The sequence below is a fragment of the Periplaneta americana genome, chromosome 15, assembly GCF_040183065.1.
Source record: "Periplaneta americana isolate PAMFEO1 chromosome 15, P.americana_PAMFEO1_priV1, whole genome shotgun sequence".
Classification (NCBI taxonomy): domain Eukaryota; kingdom Metazoa; phylum Arthropoda; class Insecta; order Blattodea; family Blattidae; genus Periplaneta; species Periplaneta americana.
In genome coordinates, this window is record NC_091131.1 from 155,148,825 (window position 1) to 155,171,250 (window position 22,426).

At 37.0% G+C, this 22,426-nt stretch overlaps 1 protein-coding gene across 3 annotated transcripts in view; it reads right to left on the reverse strand.

Annotated features, from left to right (window-relative positions):
- The window catches only part of LOC138715467 (uncharacterized), a 534,187-nt gene that overhangs the window by 249,716 nt on the left and 262,045 nt on the right, over positions 1-22,426 (reverse strand). For all 3 annotated transcript variants that reach the window (XM_069848402.1, XM_069848401.1, XM_069848400.1), the window contains exon 3: positions 14,489-14,747. In XM_069848402.1, coding sequence (XP_069704503.1) covers positions 14,489-14,747 — 259 coding nt within the window. The remainder of the gene's footprint in view (positions 1-14,488; positions 14,748-22,426) is intronic.

The following is a 22,426-nucleotide window of genomic DNA, read 5'->3' on the forward strand; positions in this document are numbered from 1 at the left end:
TCATGCCGTACGTTTATTTATTTAATAACGAAAAAACCAAGCCTGACACAATGACAATTTTCTTTCTCTCACGTTACACATGGAAGTTTCTTTACCAAGAGAAAAGATTATAGGCCGACCTAATTATTCTTCTTCTTTTTCTTTTTCTTCTTCTTCTTCTTCTTCTTCTTCTTCTTCTTCACTTTACAGATTAGGCATAGAAATGTCTGTTCCGCCTAAAAGATCTGTCATTCATTTTCATTTTGATTAGGGTCTTGGTTGAGTGGAAGAGAACGCCTCATGGCCTTAAATCTGTCAGGGAAAATAAAAACTATTATTATTATTACCACCTCTAGATCTTCTTTTAAGTTTGTATTTCCATGTTCATTTCAGCAGCCTTGTGTCTGAATTGTCTCTAAATATTCTTGTACTATTGTTTTATTACTCTTTATTCAGTAGTTCATTTCACAGATTCTCAATTATTCTATTCATAGGTCGTTATTTCTTAGTTGATCTTGTTTTGTGCATCGTTTGTCTTGTCGGAGAAATTTCCAAGGCCTATATTTTAGTTAGTACTTTTCTGTCCACAATCCGATTTTCTGAGGCAGTGCATCAAAGATAGGGCCTAATGACTTTGTAAAACTTGTTTTTATCTATGTGTTTTATTTCAACAAATCATTCATTAAGTTAAGTAAGTGTGTACGAATTGTGTAAGTAGTATTTAGACTAGTCTTAGGTACAAGTTTATTAAATTCATATTAACTAAACAATCTTATGTAATTAAGAATGTAATCATTTGTAATGGATACGCCACAAAACAAAATATATTTATGTGTAGCGACCTAGGTAGAACAATCGCTCATTAAAAGGATCAATTGAAAATAAATAAATAAATAAATAAATAAATAAATAAACAAACAAATAAATAAATAAATAAACAAACAAATAAATAAATAAGTAGTTAAATACTTAAATAAATAAGTGAGTAAATAAATAAATACACAAATACTTAAATACTTAAATAAATAAGTGAATAAATAAATAAATACACAAACAAATGAATAATAAATATGTAATAAATAAATAATTAAATAAATATAAAGAAAGAAACTCAACTAATAAACAAACAAATAAATAAGTATACAAAACATAAACAATTAGGTAATCTATTGCGTGTGTGTGTTTTTCTAGTAATATTACTGTAACTAACATCATTCCCTAAGCAACTGAAATGGATAACTTGTTCTATATGAAGGGTACACGGGAATAGCGATCAAGGTCCATTTTAGAAAGTTTCGAGGAAAACGAATTTTAAAGTTTAAGCACTTAATACTTGTGATGTGTGTATTTAATAGAAATTGACATAGTGGAATGTCAAGAACGATGATTTCTTATTACTAGCTAGACCACATGATAGTACTTCCTTTCCACTATAAGATGGCATTATTAACTCAATTTCAATTTTTGATGGACCTTGATCGTTTTTCCCGTGTACCCTTCATATATATGTTGTACAGTAAATTATTATCTCACTTCACACCGGTTTTTGCCAAGAACGTTAATCACTTTTGCTTTTCTTGTTGAAATTTTTATGTTTTATATATTATTCACAATTTTGAATTCAGTTTAACAATTGAAGCGTCGGCTGGAACAACGTCGTAAGTTACAAAATTTTCATTCAGCGTGTTTCCGTGTAATAATGTTGTATGTCATGTTACCTTGCTATACTCCTTGGCTTGCAACTGTCCATCAATGCGGTACGTGAAATTTGTCCACTCAAAAGTTTGCTACCCTATAACAACAACGTTGTACGTGTACACATTTTTGCAGCTCCTGTAAATTTTACCAAATGTAACTTATAACGTTGTTCCAGCCGACGCTTCAATGATCTTTGTAAGGGAAACTTCTGCATCTTAGAAGATAAGCAAATCACTCATATTTAAATAATTCCTCATTTATTTCATACTTTCCTGTTGCTTTTCCATTCAAAGTTTTGTGCGGAGAATCATTCAGTCCTTGAATTGCTATTGGGATCACCTCATAAACCGCACAGTCATTTTACTCTGTCTTAATACAATAATAATTTATCTGAACTTCTTTATTGTACCATGTGTTCTATAATATTCTAGGTATTTTCGTTCAGATATTATTTTAAAATTAACTGTATTCCGTTCAATTTTGTTCAACTGGTTATCTCTTTATACGTCATAAATTATCTGTCATGTATATCATGCTTTACTCTAAGGATGAATCTGTTCCAAGATTCGTCATTTGCTTTCTCACACTACTTTTAGCTACTATGTTTCTTTTCTTTGTACAGTTCTCTATCTGCTGTGAAGATAGACTGTATCTTATAGACTCTCTTCTTCCTTTCCGTTTCTTTAGCAATATCATCGTTCCATATTTGGAGCCCTCGTTTTTATCTCAGCTTTTTTTTTGACATATGGTTTCCTCTGTTGCATTATTTTATAATTTTCCATTCCTTTTCTATGTTTTTACTAGCCTTTACTTGTTCTAATTGATGTTTCAATTTATTTTGATTCGCATATTTAAAACTATCATCTTAAATACTTCATAATTTTATTTTACAGCAATTACCATTTTTTTCCATCTAAAAAAAATAGTCTTAACAATCTAGAGATAATGATCTGAGTACATGTCAGCACCTCTGCATACGTGTACATCTTCAATTTTTTTTTTAATTTACTATTTGCTAGTACATAATCTGTTACGGACCTGTTTTCTCTGGCATTCAGGTGAAATTATGATTTCTTTTAAAATACGAGTATTATTGATTTTTGGATCATTATTGCTACAAAACATAAGAAAGAATGACCACTGTTATTAATATGTTTTTCACTCAGTGTTTCTACTATTTAAGGCAGTGATGTCAATTGATGCCCATAGGAGCAAGCGCGCTTTAGAGCTCAGGAGAGCCTGAGTGGTTTACAGCGGAAAGGAAAGAGACAGATGAAAGTGGTAGTATATGCCGCTTGGTCGAGCTATATTCAGGGATGGCCAGCACTGATTCAATAGATAAAGGGAAGAGAACTTATTAAAACTGTATCCATGTTAATTTTTAGATTTGTCTGAGAAGTATAAGTGCATTATAAGAATGTAAGTTTTAATTTTAATGCTAATTTTTCACAAGTTTCACATTTTATTCAAAAGAAATATTTTCTCAACTTCTTTTATAGAAAAGTGAAATTTTCAGATATAGGCCTATTTATTTAGTAGCCTTACAGACTGTTTTCGTAAATCTAATATACCGTAAATACGTATTACTGAAGATAGTGTATTGACAATTTTGAAAATATTCGCATGGAAATTGTTTGTAAGGAAATGAATTAACAAACCAAATGCTGTTACATCATAAGCAAAAGATAAGTACCCGTGTGTTGCAAAAATGTCAGCTCTATAGCTTCAGCACATTTCGAGAAAATAATTTAATATTCTGATGATAGGAAGTTACTCACCAATATCACCTTAAAAGCATATGCGATAAGAGTTTTGTTATGTAATATTAGTTACACTTAAAACAGATACAGTACCTAGGTAACTTTGCTTTGTACTGTAATATTGTTTTGATTGGTATATTGATTACTTTTATAAGGCTAAAGATACCATCAATATCAATTCCAACTTATCATGTCATACTCAATCCCTTTCTTTGGGATATCACTTTCTTTATGAATGATGTGTTTCATCCATTTAGTACAATATAGTTGTACTACTATAGAATTTAAGTGGATATTCCTTCTTAACTCTTTATTATGTTATTAACATTTAAAACACAACTGCAATATTAAGAAATTGGTATTAGTACTTTTGTTTTACACACAATATAGATAATATCAAACAGAAAGAAGCCATATAAAAATAACGACATAAAATTTCACGTTCCGTTTGAAGTTTGTGCACCACTGTTTTCTTAATCCAACAGTATGCTTATTCATATACACAACCCTTCCTCTTTCCAAACTTAGCGCTTGATGCCCGCGCACGACGTCAAGGTCAGAAAAATGCGCTTGCTTTGACATCACTGATTTAAGGTATTAAGTTATTCCTACTTTGAGAGTTGAAAACTTCACTCACTAACTATAAAATAATACAGTAGTTATTGTTCCATTAAAATTTGCTAATTTTCTAGTGTGAGCTTTAATAAAAATTTTGTTTTCTCTTTGCGTCCTTCTTCTAGACTGTAAAGCGCTATTACCGTTATGGACATGAGGCCAGAACAATGTAGCTAGCCACCGGCGTAACTCAGTCGGCTAACCGGACCCGAAGTTACGCTCGGGCGCGGGTTCGATTCCCGCTTAGGCTGATTATCTGGTTGGGTTTTTCCGAGGTTTTCCCAAATCGTAAGGCAAATGTCGGGTAATCTATGGCGAATCCTCGGCCTCATCTCGCTGCTGATCCGGTGCTGCGTTCGGGCTTGGATTGGATTCCCCTTTGGTCTCAATGAATGGTTTCTTCCGAGGTTTTCCCCAGCCGTGGGACTGAAGCCGGATAGTCTATGGCGAGTCCTCGGCATTACTTCATTTCCCCCTTTGATTTGATTACCTGGTTGGATTTTTCCGAGGTTTTCCCCAACCAAAAGGCAAATTCCGGGTAATCTTTTGGCGAATCCTCGGACCTCACCTCATCATTGTAGAAAATTACTACATTGTAAAATATTGTAAAAATTTGTAAAAATTGTAATTGTAATATTGTAAAATTTTGACTTGTTCCACATCTTAAAGCTTCATTGCTCATCTAAGATCTATGGAAGATAATGAATGAATGAATGAATGAATGAATGAATGAATGAATGAATGAATGAATGAATGAATGAATGGAAGAATGAAATTAATCTCGCTATCACCTTCCCCATCGACGCAAAATAACCTTGTAGTTGATACAGCGTTGTTAAATCTTCAAGTAAAACAACAATGCAACTATTAAAGAAGTATAATAAACTTGTCTAAACAACAAAAATAAACTTGTGTAGATTTTTGTTTGATTTTATTTCCAAATTGAAGAACACAGGGAAAGAACATGATAAGTCTAAAATTGTCGACTTTCTGTTTTAGATGTCATGTAATGGCTCAGACAATAGGATATAATGGGTCTTGAAACTTTTAACTTGCTTTCCTGTAAAAACAATAAAACGTGATTTCTCAGGTTTTTCCCTTTCTTTCCTTAAATTGTAAATTATTTTTAGGTTCTGACTTGTTTCATACTGTGACACTTTACCATTATGTAACCTATATCATTATTCCAATTGAAGTTAGCTTGCGAATGAAATGTTATTTGTGTCTATATTTCCATTACACGTTTTAAATCGTAACATTGTGTACATTTTGTGGGAATCTCTTTAGTCTAAATTAAATTATCTTTTATTTAACGACGCTCGCAACTGCCGAGGTTATATCAGAGTCGGTGGTGTGCCAGAATTTTGTCCCACAGGACTTCTTTTACATGTCAGTAAATCTACTGACATGAGCCTGTAGCATTTAAGCACACTTAAATGTCATCGATCTGGGCCGAGCACTATACTGACTGCGCCACCCATGCCTACTCTTTACTTTATATTATGTAATATTTCATCTCTGTGAAACTATTTGCACTATATTGACTGCGCCACCCATGTCTACTCTTTAGTCTATATTACGTAATATTTCATCTCTACGAAACTGTTTGCATCAGACAATTGTTAGTACAGGGACATCATTTTACTTTTACTAACATTTTTAATATTAACCTCGCTATATCTTTGGATTAAAGGTTTAGAACCGGAAACACCGCTTGCTGCCCCTTCCAAGACTGGAGTTCGATGATACTGGCGTAAAATACAAATCACTTTACTAGGTATAGGGGGGAAGAAAAGTAGTTAATCCATTTATGTAAACTAGGAAATATCGCAATTTTGACTTTGATAATTTTCATTAGGTTTTTGTTTAATCAAAATACAGTACAGTATTAACAATAAGTGTTTTTACTCACGAACTGACCTATCCCTTCGGACGTATTCATTATGCAGTGTATAACTTATTATACTGTCTACAGCACATTAGGGTACAATATGGAGAATGAAGTTAAATTGAAAAATAATCATAATATGGATATTTAAACACATTTTTTTAAAATGGTGGCCGTTCATTTCGATACAGGCTTCAGTTCTTTTGTGCATATTATCGCACTATAGACTATTGCATCTAATTCCAATTACCAGTTTCGTCCTTCGTACGAGTAACTCATGTTAAATAATTCTATACCTACTCTATAAAAGAGTACCTTACGTACTGTAAATTTAATCTTCACTTCTGCCCGATCCGAAAAGATAAAATTACTCAGAAATGCTATCTACTGTCCGTTCAAGTGGTTTTGATGCAGGGGGGGGGGATCACGTGACAGTTAATTGCTTAACGAGGCCCTTTTATTTAAGTTATTTTAAACAGTTGTATAATATTACGTAGACGTCCAATTCCTAACAGAAATTAATGTTTTCAGAAAAGAGCTAAGATAGCCCAGCTACTAGACTTTACAGAGGGGCGAACAGAAGCAGGTGGGAGAAACCGGGATGCGACGTAGGGGAACGGACGACAGTACCTGTGCGAAAATATGATTCAATATTGAAAGCTCTTTCGTCACTGGAAAACGCGAACATATTTCTGGAACGTACTATACTCACTAACTCAGTACTGCATACGCGGCCTTGGTTCTGTGTGGAGGACGGTTGGAAGTTTACTAGTAGAGGAGGTGGGAGTGAAGTACATTAAAAAATTCAGGTACAATAAAAATTGAAGTAAAAATAAAATGATGTCCCTGAGAAGCTTGTGTGCGTACAATTTTCATTTCTTACCAGATACAATATAATACGGGCATCATCACTATCCACAGAAACAGCAAAACTTTGGCTGTGGGTGCCGTAGCAATTCGAAGAAGCGATATCTAGGCTATGAACCAGAAAGGGTATTGATTTTTTTCATGATAGTGTCTATATGACTTGAATCATAACACTGGATTCTTAATGTATTCTAATGCACTATATTCTTAACACGCACAGATTATTACATCCAGAAACGAATCCGTATCAGACCACGCGAAAGTCTTTAACTCATAAAAGGTAAATGAGGAGAGGACTGGAAAATTTAAATTCTGCTCCCAATGAGTCCCTCAGTTCAGGTTTTAGTAAGACAGGAAACACGTGATCGGAAAGATTATTGGTTTCATCGTAGGTGGGAATTGCGAAAGGAGCTATAAATTGTGATTTTTCAGAGTGCGCCGACCATAACATTATGCTGTTTAACACATTAACTCTAGTTTGTTAACAAAATCCGCGTTAAGTGTCAGTCCGTGATCAAATTCAATTCTACCATTGTAAGGGTCCCTCCGTAACACCTGATACCATGCTAAAAAAAGTTTCAACTAAGTTACAACATTTTATAATCTGAAAGGGTCTACCGGAGTTCATTATTTCTCAAAAACGAAATTTGTGGTATTTCCGTTCGTTAACATTGGCATTATACTGACTACAAACGTCATTTCTATGGTAAAGTAATCTAAATGGTAACTATGCTTTCCAAATTTCAGATACCTCTGAATCTTCTTGTTAATGTGCTCCTACATACGTCAAATAAAAAATTTCGGAGAGTGGATTTGACTAATTAGGCCCTCCGGACTTCACCGAAATTTACCGCAACAGTTCTGTCAGGAATTTTGACCCGATCAGGGGCCGGGAAATCAGAGATTTAGAACTTCATAAAATCCATTTTAGGACTTTTAGGAGTTTATATAAAATTAACAACTAATAATTTTGTCTTCAGTTCTGAAGAAGGCCAATAGCAGGCCGAAACATGTTAACCAGGTACGGTAAAATTTAACACGAGAGAGATATATAATACATATTATGAAGTGGTATAGTGTTAAAAGTTGTGTAATCAAGATGTATATCTATCAGTGAAAGAGACTGATTGTTGATTGGACAGTTTTCTTTCGCATAATGTGAGTGCACTGATGCGAAAAATAATTTATAAGCTCTCGCCTAACCTAAACTACCACCACGTTTATGCTAGGAGGGACTTTTAGTAACGAACTTCGGTTCTAGGACACTAGGTAAAATCTTCTTCCCTCCCCTTCTAAGACCAATATGGAACGAACTTGCCAGAACAGTGTTTGTAAGGTGATTTTTTTTTAAATAGCATTTTTGTAGTTTTTTGGACATTTTTGCATTTTTAGTTTCGGTATTTTCATTATAAATTTAATATACTAAAATATTAAAAAGGCTCTCTTTAGGAACAAATACAGGTTTTATGCAGTTATAGGGCTTTATGGTTCATTTAGGCATTTAAGGTTCTATAGAGTTTTAATAGTGGGATCCTGTGTACATAAAACGTGAGATATCTGAATAACATAGTCTAGAACGTAGCAAACAAAATAGGTACGGAACAAGAAATAGTTCTCTACTCATAATATATAGCCTATAAGACGAATTGAATGTTCTTTAAATGACGTGAAACTTCCCTCAATTTATCTGTTGCTGCACAAACAAGTTGTTACGTTAATGTAGCCTTACAGAGGGCAGCACGAAACCAGAAGAGGTCGATGTAATTGGATAAAGTTACAATTCGGCCTGACTAAGAGTTGCTGCAGCCGTACACAAACTGCTTCCTTATTTCATATCGAAATCCGATGTCCAACGTTTTGTAGGTAGAGACGACGTCTATGCCTATAATATGAAGGATAAAAACTGCGGCAATCAAACATATTCTTCTTATTTTGAACTCCAACCCCAGATGGAATTTAAAGCAACAGTATCGTTTGTTCTGAAGCAATTTTCGAACACTTCACCACCAATTGGATACTTTAAAGTAGAAGGGTGCAAAGTGCCAAAATGAAACATTGGAGATAAGATAAAAAAAATGTAGCTATAAGAATAATTGTACACATATTTGTGTCATGTTTTTTCTTACTGATAGGAAACAGCAATAGTACAGTGTTTACTCATTAATAATAGCGGTATGTAAAGACATTATTTCTCCATATTTAATTATATAACACAGATTGTGAAAAGGGTCAAGTAATGGGTACAGTTGCAGTAGAATGGTGCAAAGTCCAATACCTATTTTTTTCCTATTCTGGAGCAAATTTTACTCACAGATCTGCCTGTAGAACTGCCTATGCTCCTCATTTGGAAGATAGGGAGTCATTGCTAGTAGATCCCCCTTCTTTTCTTTAGTAATTTCCCTATTTTATGCTTTAACCTGAAACAATGCTGACTGCACATCTTTCATGTTTTTTTTTTTTTTTCTTTTTAAGCACTTCAATGGTATGTACTGCTTCATTATCATGGGACTGTTTCACAGAAACACTACCTGCTTTACTAACATCATACTGAATGCAACATGCCTTAGAAATATTAAAGTTCTTGATGGAAATTAGTTGATCAGCAACATCTTGCATATTAAGGAAAAATGACTCTAGCATTGAAACGGTTTGAAATGGTTTTACAACTTTAGAGTCTTGTACGATTTTAAGCAGGTCACTAGGAATGAAGGCTTTTGTCACTTTCTTCGTTTTTCAATCAAAGCGAAATCAGAATCGCATTGCAAGAAACTGTGGCCGCTGAGAAGGAAACGTTGTTCTATGTGCTCAAATAAACCAATGGCAACTAAAAAGAGACACATGAAAACCATTACACGATTTTTGTTTTCAGCTGCACAGTTATCAGATGCTTCTTGTTTGTTATGTCCATATTCATCAGTTTTAGTACACACAAGGCAATCTCAATGGCACCTCTACTCGCGATGCTTTCATCCCACATACACATGTAAGACTGCATTGTATCACATGCACAAACTCCAAAGTTATAACGTGAAAGCTGACATCTGTAAAACATTTTGCTGTGTGTAAGTTTGGGCACAAACATGACCTGTTGAAGATCCATTGCATTCTATGATGCAGCTTACCGTCTGAAACTGCATGGTGCTGGCAACGTAACATCTAAATATCTCGCTTAAGAAACACAAGTGGATGTAGCCTCTTTCATACATCATCCTCCTAGGCACATTGTACTTTTCTGCATAATAATTTCGTTTGCTATGATTTTGGCACTTTGCACCTTTGTACTTCAAAGTATCCAATTATATTACCACAACCATTACCAATACCATTGCCACTACAGTCAACTACCGATTATCCGGTATAGCGCTTACTTTGGCATTGTTGACATTTATTGCAGAGAACAAGTCTTGCCTTGCCTTGCCTCATTGTTGACATTTCTTATAGAGAACAAGCGTTGCCTTGCCTTGCCTCATTGTTGACATTTCTTATAGAGAACAAGCGTTGCCTTGCTTTTCCTTATTGTTGACATTTATGACATTGAGCAAATATTGCCTTGCTTTGCCCTATTGTTGACATTTATGGTATAGAAGAGGTTTCGACTTGCTTTCCTTATTGTTGACATCTATGGCCTTGTTTTGTCTTCAAATAATGACAATCAGGTGCAAACAGCATCTCCTCTTCTCCTCGTCCAAAGATATTTCCCTTCAACTTCCACGACCAATAGCTACCTAACTTCATCCCGTTACATTGAAAAATTCCCCTTGGCACAGAGTCCGTTATTTAACAAGTTTGCTGTAGGTGTTAAGTATTACATTATTATAATGACTTAGCTTTAAAATATAAAAAATTGTAACAATAGTCCATAAGCCTTGAACTCATAGGCGGAGTTATGGGAGAGCATGGGGAGGAACTGCCCCCCAAACTTGTGTCAACTCTTTTTTTTTTCTATTAGCGTTAGAAAATATTGAATTCAAAAGATATTTTTTGCTTTTGTTTATGATTAAGTTTCTGTCCTTAAATTGATGAATTAATGAATTTACTAAGTAGATCATGTGTCTGGACTGTAATATTTATTTTAAATTTCTGAATGTATAAGAATTTCTATACCTCATTTGAGGAATGGAAGCACTGTAATGTTTCTTTTGTAACAGCCTGTACTCATATGTTAGAAGTCTGCAGATGTTGAAGCAGTCACTTGGAGAAATGTGAATAACATACTGCAGAACAATGCAGAAAAAAGAAAAGTGGTCCCGGTATAATGTGTAAACTTAAAGACGAGAGATTGTTGTTGTTTAGTCAACTGTCCGAAGACAGGTTTGAACCTCATAACACCAATAAGGCATCACTCAGGAGGCAACTAGGCCAGGGGATAATGGGATAGGGTGGCCAGTTCCTTTCCCCCTGACGAGAGATTAAGTACGAGGCGCATCCAGAAAGTAAGTTTCCCTATTTAAAAAAAAAGAACACACACTTTCAGGAAAACATTTATTGGCAACAGGTACAGCAATGTTTCAGCTATTTTTCAAAATAGCCACCATTAGAATTGAGACACTTGTATCGTGGGATCAACTTTTGTATCCCTCTGTCGTAGAACTCTACCGCCTGTGAATGGAACCAGGGTGTGACAGACGTCTTCAGCTTTTCGTCGTTGCCAAAACGCTCACCGGAGGACAGGAATTTCTTGAGGTGCAAGAAAACGTGAAAATCGCTGGGAGCAAGATCAGGACTGTAGAGTGGTTGATCAAACAACTCCCAGCCAAATTCCGTCAAAACAGCTGCTGTGCGCCGAGCCGTATGTGGACGAGCATTGTCATAGAGGAGCACAACACCTGCAGTAAGCATTCCACGCATCTTGTTTTGAATGGCACGTCGCAATTTTCTCAGTGTTTCACAGTAATGGTCAGCGTTCACTGTTTCACCTCTTGGAAGGAAGTCAATGAGAAGAATGCCCTTCCTGTCCCAGAACACCGTGCACATCACTTTCTGTACCGACAGCGTCTGTTTGAATTTCGTCCTGACCGGAGATCCACTATGCCGCCAATGCATTGACTGCTGCTTGGTTTCCGGGGTGAAGTGCGAAATCCAAGTCTCATCGCCCGTGACGATCCTGTCGAGGAACTCGTCGCCGTCATAGTGATACCGTTGAAGAAATGTCAGTGCTGCTCCTAAACGTTGCATTTTGTGTTCGGGTGTCAGGTTTTTCGGCACCCACCTGGCACACACTTTTTTGAACAGCAGGTGCTTAGTGACAATCTCATGCAACAAGGATCGCGATATCTGCGGAAAATGCCTGCTCAGCTCCGTAATCGTGAAGCGACGGTTCTACATGATGCACTGCCGCACCAGCTCAACACGATCATCATTGATGAGGGACGGTCGCCCACTGCGCTCTTCATCATGGACACTTTGACGACCTTCGGAAAACTGCCTACACCAGCTGCTTACTCATGATGTTCGGCCCATAGACCTGACAGAGCTGCCGATGAATTTCAATTGGCGCAATGCTTTGTGCATTAAAGAACTTTATCACCGACCGAACCTCGCAGGCGGCGGGAGAAGGAATAAGAGCTTCCATTTCGGACCACTGCTGCCACGCTACTGGCACCAGGCGGGACCTGTCCGGCTGGCATATGATTGATACGTCATAGATCTGTTACGCATGCGCAATTGACACGGCTAATTACGTTTACTTTCAAGGGGGAAAAATCGGGAAACTTACTTTCTGGATGCGCCTCGTAAAATAATAATTATTTTACTTAATCTCTAAACTCTAAAATTATTAGAGTTTACATTTCATATTATATCTTCAGGAAGGTAAAATTCATATAAAAAAGTTTATGTTAGCACTGTTACGTAGTTTTATTGATGTATTCATGTGTTTCTCTATAAGAGAGAAAAAAGAGGGAGATTGTTTTAAGTTATGCCCTATTATAATTTGTAGTAGACCTACAGTTCAAGCCCTAAACAACTCGGTCCGAAACATCGCGGATATGGATGTAACACTGTAAGAAACATGCCCCCGAAAATACCTCTATTAAATGATCATACTCCGATATACTGTGCCACCGTTAACTATAACGGGGGAGGAGATAAATGATGTCCCCCATAACCCCGTTATATGGGGATTCTATGGTTTTGCCTTGCCCCCCCCCCCAAGGAAAAGGTTCTCTCTCCGCCTATGATTGAACTAAAATGGAATTACATAAAGGAAGTGCAATAAAGAAACTGGCATAGCGTACGAGGTTGAACAGTCAGTGTGTAACAAGTTAGAACTCAAGTTACGTCGCTCTGTGGCTATGGCAACTTCACTATATACCGTTTTCGCTGTAAGAAAAATCCTATGTACGTCCCTCTTAAACAATGGTCTGACATTGGTTTGCTTGCTGTTTGGCAATAGAGGTTCTATTACAAAATTCACATGGAATTATCTTAAGGAACTTCACATTCCTTTTGATTATGTAATGTCTATACTTATAAATATTATCAAGGATTCTCTTCAAATATTACATCATCATCTCTATTTCAATTAATCAACTTATATTTCCCTTCACCAATTAACTTTCTTTTTTCTTTAATATATCACATCACATTATATTGTATTCAGGACCCTTGTGGTCACTCAAATTCTTTGAGCTGATGTCTATAAGTTTAGAAATTTATTATTACAAGCACGTTGCTGTCATACCCGTGATTTTTTTTATTATCCAATTTAATAAACCCTATTTCACCCTGAGGTATATTAGGGTTATAGTTGGCATCAAAATACATATTTTATAACCAATAAACAATAGTAAAATTATAATATAAAATTGTGGTCACAGTTACAATTCACATGAATTATGTAGAAGAATGCAGCTTACCCGTGATTGGCTTCCAGTCGAAACACTCACATGACGCAGGAAAATATAGTTCGTATTGGGAAACCACGATCTTGTATTATTTGAAATTAAAAAATTGAATTCTAGTTGCTAAATATGATGAAACATATAACTTCACTCATATGTAAAACGCTATGTAAAAGAAAAGCTGCATTTATATTTTGTTATGCACTATGAACGCGGATGAATACCAACAGTAATACCGAGGTAGTCTATTCTTGTAACAAGCTGGCGTCACTTGAGCTCCTAGTTGTTCACGTGGCACGTGGTATTGAAGTATGGCTTCTGCATCCTCGGTGTGTGTGGTTATTAAACATAAAACCCTCTCAAAAGCGGAGAAAAACAAATAGTCTTTAATGTATATAATAAGTGAGTTGAATCCAACGTTACCTATTCACAGCAAGTCAATCAGACTGCACGTTCCAGCTGTAAGGGATAACTGATGTTGTTGTGGACTTAAATCCTGCCGACGATAGTTCTGACGACTCCGATTTGGAAAGAATAACTCCTTTGTCTGGCAGTGATTGACCCTATACCTAAGTTTAAAACAATTAATTATAAAGTAAATGTTTTCTAAGCAAACGAATGCATAGTAGTGAGGTTAGGCCTACTTGACGAGTAACGGGAAATGTTTAACATGAAACAGAATGTACAACAGTAGGCGGGAACACGTACTGAGAATCTATGGCGCCAAACAGTGGCCACTTCAGTCACGTGCTATTGTTTACATTAGGATTTTTCTTACAGCGAAAAGATTATAGTTCTGTGCTCAAAGCTGTGCACTGCTTTTCCCGTGCTGTACTCACCGGTGGCCCAGTGCACCACGGAGTGCCTCTCATAGTCGAGGCTGTTGACGTCAGCGTTCTTGGACAGCAGGAAGTTGATGAGGGCCCAGTTGCCCGCGATGACGGCCAGGTGCAGCGGGGTGTAGCCGTCCTCGTCGCGCGCGTCCACCAGGTCGGGGGCGGCGGCCAGCACCAGCTCGGCGCAGGCCAGCGACGCGTTCTCCGCGCAGTAGTGCAGCGCCGTCTTCATCGTGCGATCCCGCTCCCGCACGGCTGCCGGCTGTCGACAACAGAATGCATCAGATCAACCGGATCACTACATGGCAACCCAGACCATACGAGACGCTATGTAGCATAGACAAATACATTAGAAGACCTCCAACTCAATGTATACGATCGAAATTATAAGTGAATGTTATTGCCAATGGTAATTGAACATCGGATTTCGATATTACTACTACATATTACTACAGGGTGCGTCAGAAAGAACGGATGGATTTCACATGGCAAGAAAATTGTAAAGATTCATCAAATAAAAAATTTATTGTTATCAACATATTCACCAATACATGCAGTTTATTTATGGAAAACAACATTATCCATATGATGTCCTTGGCTTTCAATACAGGCATCGAGGCGTTTTCTGATGTTCGCCATCACTTTCACAGTCATAGCTGGTGCAATTACCACGATTTCTTCGCGAATCGCTGTCTTCAGTTCGTCCAGTGTATGTGATCGATGTTTACAAACTTACGCCTTCAAATGGTCCTAAAGAAAGAAGTCGCAGGGCGCGAGATCTTACCGTAGCCTCGGACAATCTCAGTGCAATAGAATTTCGTCCAGGTGATTTCTTCTTTAATGTTGAACCTGTGATACGAAATGAAGCCACCCACCGCAAAATTGTATTCCGAGTTGGAATCCTAGCGTGACATCCGATGTTGAAATGAGTCCTGAGTGGCGATCACAGACTCTTCATTTTTCAAAAATGTCTCTACGATGAAAGCACGTTGTACACCAGACCAACACCATATTCTCAACTGAAACTGCATTCTATGGCTGACCCAACAGTCGTGGTCCCCCTCACTATATCTCTCTCCTCGTTGCGTATCGATAGTTTGAAATCCATCCGTTCTTTCTGACGCACCCTTTACTATATCCGATCGGTTTTGCAGATAAACATTATACCAACAACATTATTATTATTATTATTATTATTATTATTATTATTATTATTATTATTATTATTATTATTATTATTATTACTTACTGGCTTTTAAGGAACCCGGAGATTCACTGCCGCCCTCACATAAGCCCGCCATTGGTCCCTATCCTGAGCAAGATTAATCCAGTTTCTACCATCATATCCCACCTCCCTCAAATCCATTTTAATATTATCTTCCCATCTACGTCTCTGCCTCACTAAAGGTCTTTTTCCCTCCGACCTCCCAACTAACACTCTATATGCATTTCTGGATTCGGCCATACGTGCTACACGCCCTGCTCATCTCAAACGTCTGGATTTAATGTTCCTAATTATGTCAGCTGAAGAATACAATGCGTGCAGCTCTGCGTTGTGTAACTTTCTCCATTCTCCTGTAACTTCATCCCTTTTAGCCCCAAATATTTTCCTAAGAACCTTATTCTCAAACATCCTTAATCTCTCTTCCTCTCTCAAAGTGGGAGTCCAAGTTTCACAGCCATACATTATTATTATTATTATTATTATTATTATTATTATTATTATTATTATTATTATTATTATTATCATTATTATTATTACTACTACGATCTTCAACATCAATCATCATTATAAATCTAGGAATGAATGAATTATTAGTATTTTGCATATTACTATCCAAAGGTGGAGCGCTGAATTATCAGTTTGATGAATGTTTAACCAAAATATGCATATCAAATATAGTTTTTGGTTTAACATATGCATATGAATATAGGCCCAATGGTTGAACATTAAGCTGAAAACTACTGACACCACATTCTCCCTACTACCCGATCTGTTCACACCAACGGCTTGTCTCTTTAATATTTAACCGTAATAGGATCGCCAATATATAAACACTGATCAGCTGAAGAAAAATGGCTAATTTGGCTATTTTGTCTCCAATTGAAATTCTAAATCGCTATACATAATATGTTTTCATATTTATAACTCAACAACAACAGTAATAATATCAATGTTATAAAGCTGGCAAATAACGAATACTCGTAATATCTGTTTAGAAGTGCTAGCCTGGCAACATTTATAACCAGTTTTCCCATCATTCTCATGTGAACACAGCTACCACACTCCGGCCCAAATGCGGCAAACTGACGAACTTATTGTATCATAAGAGTTAAACCCGTCTGATGTAAGATGATTCAATTTGATTCGGATTTCATTTTTCTTTCGTTTCAGTATACTTGCTCATTATAAATCCAGGTAGGCTTACTCTTTTATAACTAGCTTTAATTTTTACATTATCCGTCTTTAGTTTCCATCAATATTAGCAGAAGAAAACAGACATGAAAGATATTTGTTACTCGAAAGCTGTTGCACGGCGAATGATCATCCAATTTTCAAGTACGGAAGGAGCCACTGACGTTGAAATTTATAGAAGAACTGCAGTAAATTTCCAATAAAAGTGTTTGTCTCGTTCGATACTCCCCAGCTGGTATAAATAACTTCAATATGAGCTCACTACAGTTTCTAAAATTCCACGTATTGCAGTTTTACGAAAATTTCAACAAAGAGATTCAATTCTCAGAAAAAAAAATCTGACGCATAAGAAAGAGTCTATTAATTGCCAAGAAAGTAAATACGAGCGCTAATTGCACGAGAAGAAATATTCACCAACATCTAATATATATATATATATATATATATATATATATATATACACCGTGTTCCGCTTATAAGTATAATAAAAGAAATAGTTATAATTTCATAACAATGCATGCAAATGGGTTAAGATTGGTACCATTGTAAAGAGGAAATTGGGAAGTTTTAATCCATTGTTGTTACTTATTTTTAGAAGACTCACGCATGCGCAGATCATTAAATAAGAGAATTCGTATCGTATCTTTAGTCAGTCAGCATGTGGACGCCACAGCAGAAAGCCTTTTGTGTGCTGTCATTAGCAGAACATAGATCCATAATTCGTGTACAGCGCTTGTTTCGCCGTCAGTACAATCTTAGACCGAGGGAAGCTGTACCGACGTACGTCTCAATAATGAAATGGGATAGGCAGCTCAGAGAAACAGGAAGTTTGTTGTCTAATGCAGGTAAACATTCCAAGCGTAAAGTGTCTGACGAAAATGTCGAACGCATTCGCGAGGCATTTCAGAGAAGCCCGCGGAAATCCATTCGACAGGCTAGTGTGCAGTTGAACATCCCACCAACAACAGTGCATACAGTGCTCCATAAAAGATTGCGTTTGCGAGCGTACAAGCTGCAACTTCATCAGATGATTACGCCGAATGATAAACTGGAACGAAAACGCTTTGCAGAAACAATGTTGGATAAAGTGGACGATGACGACACATTTCTAACTCGAGTCTGTTTCTCAGATGAGGCAACCTTCCACGTCAGTGGAAAAGTAAACCGACACAATTGTCGCATCTGGGGGTCGGAAAATCCAAGTGTCGTAATTGAACACCAACGGGATTCCCCTAAATGGAATGTTTGGTGTGGGATCATGCGTGACAGAATCATTGGTCCCTATTTCTTTGCTGAAAAGACAGTCACTGCAAACACGTACCTGGATATGTTGCAACTGTATGCTGTGCCACAACTCCCAGATGGAGCAATTTTCCAGCAAGATGGGGCTCCACCACACTTTGCCAACATGGTTCGCACATTCTTAGACGAACAATTCCCTGCAAGATGGATCGGAAGAGGATCACCGTACATCACATGGCCTGCCAGATCACCAGATCTAACACCACCTGATTTTTTCCTGTGGGGGTTTGTTAAGGACCAGGTCTACAGGACGCCAGTACGTGATTTGGCAGACTTACAAGAAAGAATTTATGCTGCTGTCAACAATGTTACACCACAGATGCTTCATAACACTTGGGTCGAGGTTGAATACCGGTTGGATATTTCCCGTGCCACCAATGGAAGCCATGTTGAGGTTTATGGAACATAAGGTAACAAAAATTCCCAGTTTTCATTCTTTGTAGCAGTTGGTTTCAACTATATACTTGTATTAATTCAGAAGTTATAGCTATTTCTTTTGTTATACTTATAAGCGGAACACGGTGTATATATATATATATATATATATATATATATATATATACAGTGAAACCTCTCATTTACGGACATCGAAGGGACGTAACAATCTGTCCTCATCTGGGAGGTGTCCTTTATTGGAAGGTGGTGTATCCCATCACGCTTTAAATGAAATGTATTACTGTAGTTTAATTCTAAATACAGTATTCTACAGTAAATTCTTTGCAACTACAGTAGATAAGACCGAAAAAGGAAAATACAGTACTGTGCCATGCAATTTTATTCTAGATCTACAGTTATGCAGTACTGTAATTTACAGTTTTCAACTTAACCTTTACGTTCAGGTGCCATGTCTCTCGAAACAGAACAACTGATTGAAGTGAAGAGAATAATCCTACTAATCCCATCATGTGTCGAATTCAATTTTACGATCGCGCAAACCTGGACCCATTAGACAGGTTAAATTTTATGACTTCGTTTATCCACCCCCTTCCAGCAAACAAGGGTTAGCTGGCTTGACTAATGATAGCTTACGAGACCGTTATTGTCTTCTTTCATATTAAGGTTTCTGTACAGTTCTCAAAACTAAATTTTCTATTTTTGTAACGCATTAGTTCTTAAAAGTCAAGTTCTGTCCGCAGTCAGGAGGTAAAGCAAGCTTTAGGACTGTGAAACAGCTGTCCGTGTCCGTGTCCGTGTCTGAGAGTGTCCGTAAACGAGAGTTAAATTTATCATTATTTCTATATTATTTCAGTTGGGAAATAAAAATCTGTCCGTATATGAGGAGTGTCTGTATATTGGAAGTGTCCGTAAGTAAAAGTTTCACTGTAAATGAGTGTTCAGCAAGCCACGTAAAGTTATACAGGTTTTCCACCAGCAGCTATGACGTCACAATAGACTTGCTATGTCCCGCACTCAGGTTAATTTCTATACCGATACGATTGTTTTTATGTAATGTGACAAAAATGAAGTAAAATAGTGCTAGATACCGACATTTAAAATAAACAATTCAAAACTAATCATAATTATAACAAAATATGCACTTCTAATATAATAAAAACTCAATGGATTAGGCCTACTGGGTTTATGGCGGCTGTAGGAGAATCATTGTGCCGTAAATGTCATTATTTTGCATTTGTTTGAGTACTAAGTGTTGTTATTAATTAGGTTTTAATAATTATTTCCCGAAATGTTGTGGTCCCCTAAAATGTTTACCCACAATATGACGGATTTAACAGCAGTCATTAAGTCCACACCACATGTAGCCTAGTACACTTGCCCTTTTTTCGACGTTCATTTCCAAAAGGTTTGTAAAATGCAGACAAGCATATTTACCGGTTCAAAATCTGCACAGTGTATAGCACGAATCCACTTTCCTCGTCTTTATCACAACGAAAAGCAAATATTCAAACGGGTTCTTCCTTGAATAATTTCGAGGGAAAAATTGTTCCGGGGCCAGGTACCGAACCCGGGACCTTTGGTTTAACGTACCAACGCTCTACCAACTGAGCTACCCGGGAACTCTACCAGACACCGATCCAATTCCTCCCTCTATATCCACAGACCTCAAAGTGGGCTGACAACCGTCAAGCAACCAACGTTGAGTGCACACTAACTCCGTGTGACTTAAATTGTGGTTTTCTGTTAACGAACAGTGACGTGTATTATGCAAATCAACCTTTCAGGTATAACTCCCTGTAAAGTTGATTTGAACAGTTTTTCCCTCGAAATTATTCAAATCAACTTTACAAGGAGTTATACCTGAAAGCTTGATTTGCGGGTTCTTCCTTATTTGAACGGTAATTAGATGTAGAGATACGGAAATAAAATTTGGAACTCCTTTATTGTATGTTTCGCTTAGAACACACTGCGCATGCGCAGTAAACAAGTGCCCATGTTACTTTTGGACAGTCGTGCGAAATTGTTGCCTACGTACAGGTGGACTTTCACAAAGACTTGCTCAAAATTTTAATTCCGTCTCTGCACATTCGTCCCATTTTGTAAATTACAGCCTATACCATTAACAAAAGTAAATACCGGTAACTGAATTAGTAGCGGCCGGTGATCCAAATCCTCGGTGAGACCAGATGCAACTAGTTTAAGTGCCTCCAATAGAAAATGTTTATTTATGATATTAATTATTATTGTTATTATATTATTAATATCATTATTAATATTGGTATTATTATTATTAATATTCTTATTATTATTATTATTATTATTATTATTATTATTATTATTAATACTAAGTAATGAAAAATAATAATTTCACTCACCAAATAAGCTGCTATGCTGCGAGTTTCAGTGATTGTTTCAGTGCGATGAAGCAACCCATATTATGTGTTGAAATTCCCCTTTCTTTCTTTTCTTTTTATTTATTTTTTTCCTTTGACAGCAACAAACAAAGCCAACAGAGAAGTTTATTTTGCACCACATTACCACTTAACCATTTATGTCGCCCATACCAGGATGCAATAGAAACTCGCGTTTTAAGATTACGTGTCAGAAAAATTGTCAGCGATGTCGTAGGTATCTCGGTCGGCTCTCTCTTTATTTAAAACTTCCTTTCTTTCAATATTACTTCTTCTCGAAAAAGGACACTCTAACAATGAATTAACTGCACCAGCATTATTTCTCGCATTTGTTTCTGTTTATATTTTCCCGAAATACATAACAACATTGGCCCAGGTTCACTACACGAAGTACATTAGTACAACACCGTCGCTTAAGTCATAAACTAAGACATAAGATGAGAGAATAGTGTGGGTCTCTGCCTGCCAAAGAGCTGGAATGTTTGTTATTTATGGCCTGTTTAGGAAGACAAGTCACCCTATTCCCACCCCACTCTACCCTTGAGGCCGGCCCATGGTTGAGAGGAGTGAAACTTGACTAGGCCAGACGAATTGTGCCTCAGTTACAGCGTTTTAAGCGCAACGTCAAAAGCCCGCGAAGACAAATGAAAATCTAGAAGCAGACCCGGCACGAGCGATCCTGGCCTCATGAACAAATTTTACTGCAAAACAGGTCTATATACATCAAAGCTAGGCCCGGCACGAGCGATCCTGGCATCAGGAACAAATTTTACTGCAAAACAGGTCTATATACATCACAAGCTAGACCCGGCGAGCGATCCTGGCCTCATGAACAAATTTTACTGCAAAACAGGTCTATATACATCACAAGCCAGACCCGGCACGAGCGATCCAGGCCTCATGAACAAATTTTACTGCAAAACAGGTCTATATACATCACAAGCCAGACCCGGCACGAGCGATCCTGGCCTCATGAACAAATTTTACTGCAAAACAGGTCTATATACATCACAAGCTAGACCCGGCACGAGCGATCCTGGCATCAGGAACAAATTTTACTGCAAAACAGGTCTATCTACATCACAAAGTTTTCAAATGCTTCTACAGCGATATATGCTCCATTCAAATAACGAATAGGCCTACATTACATAAAAACAAAATTTGATTTCAGTTAAGCCAAGTGACTGAGGCCCGGCCTCACTTGCCTCAATCAGCCGCCACTGAACTGAATATATCATGTTATAAAAGTTCAAATGGTTGACATTACCTATAAGTGCTTGCCTTCGTAACAGCAAGCCACCTGACTGAAGGAAAGAAATAAAGGAGAGTTCAACTTTGTTCCCAAAAACTCCAATGCTACAAGCAAGAAGCTCACGAGTTCCTGGATAGAACTGTGACTTGTGACTCCTGGAAGCA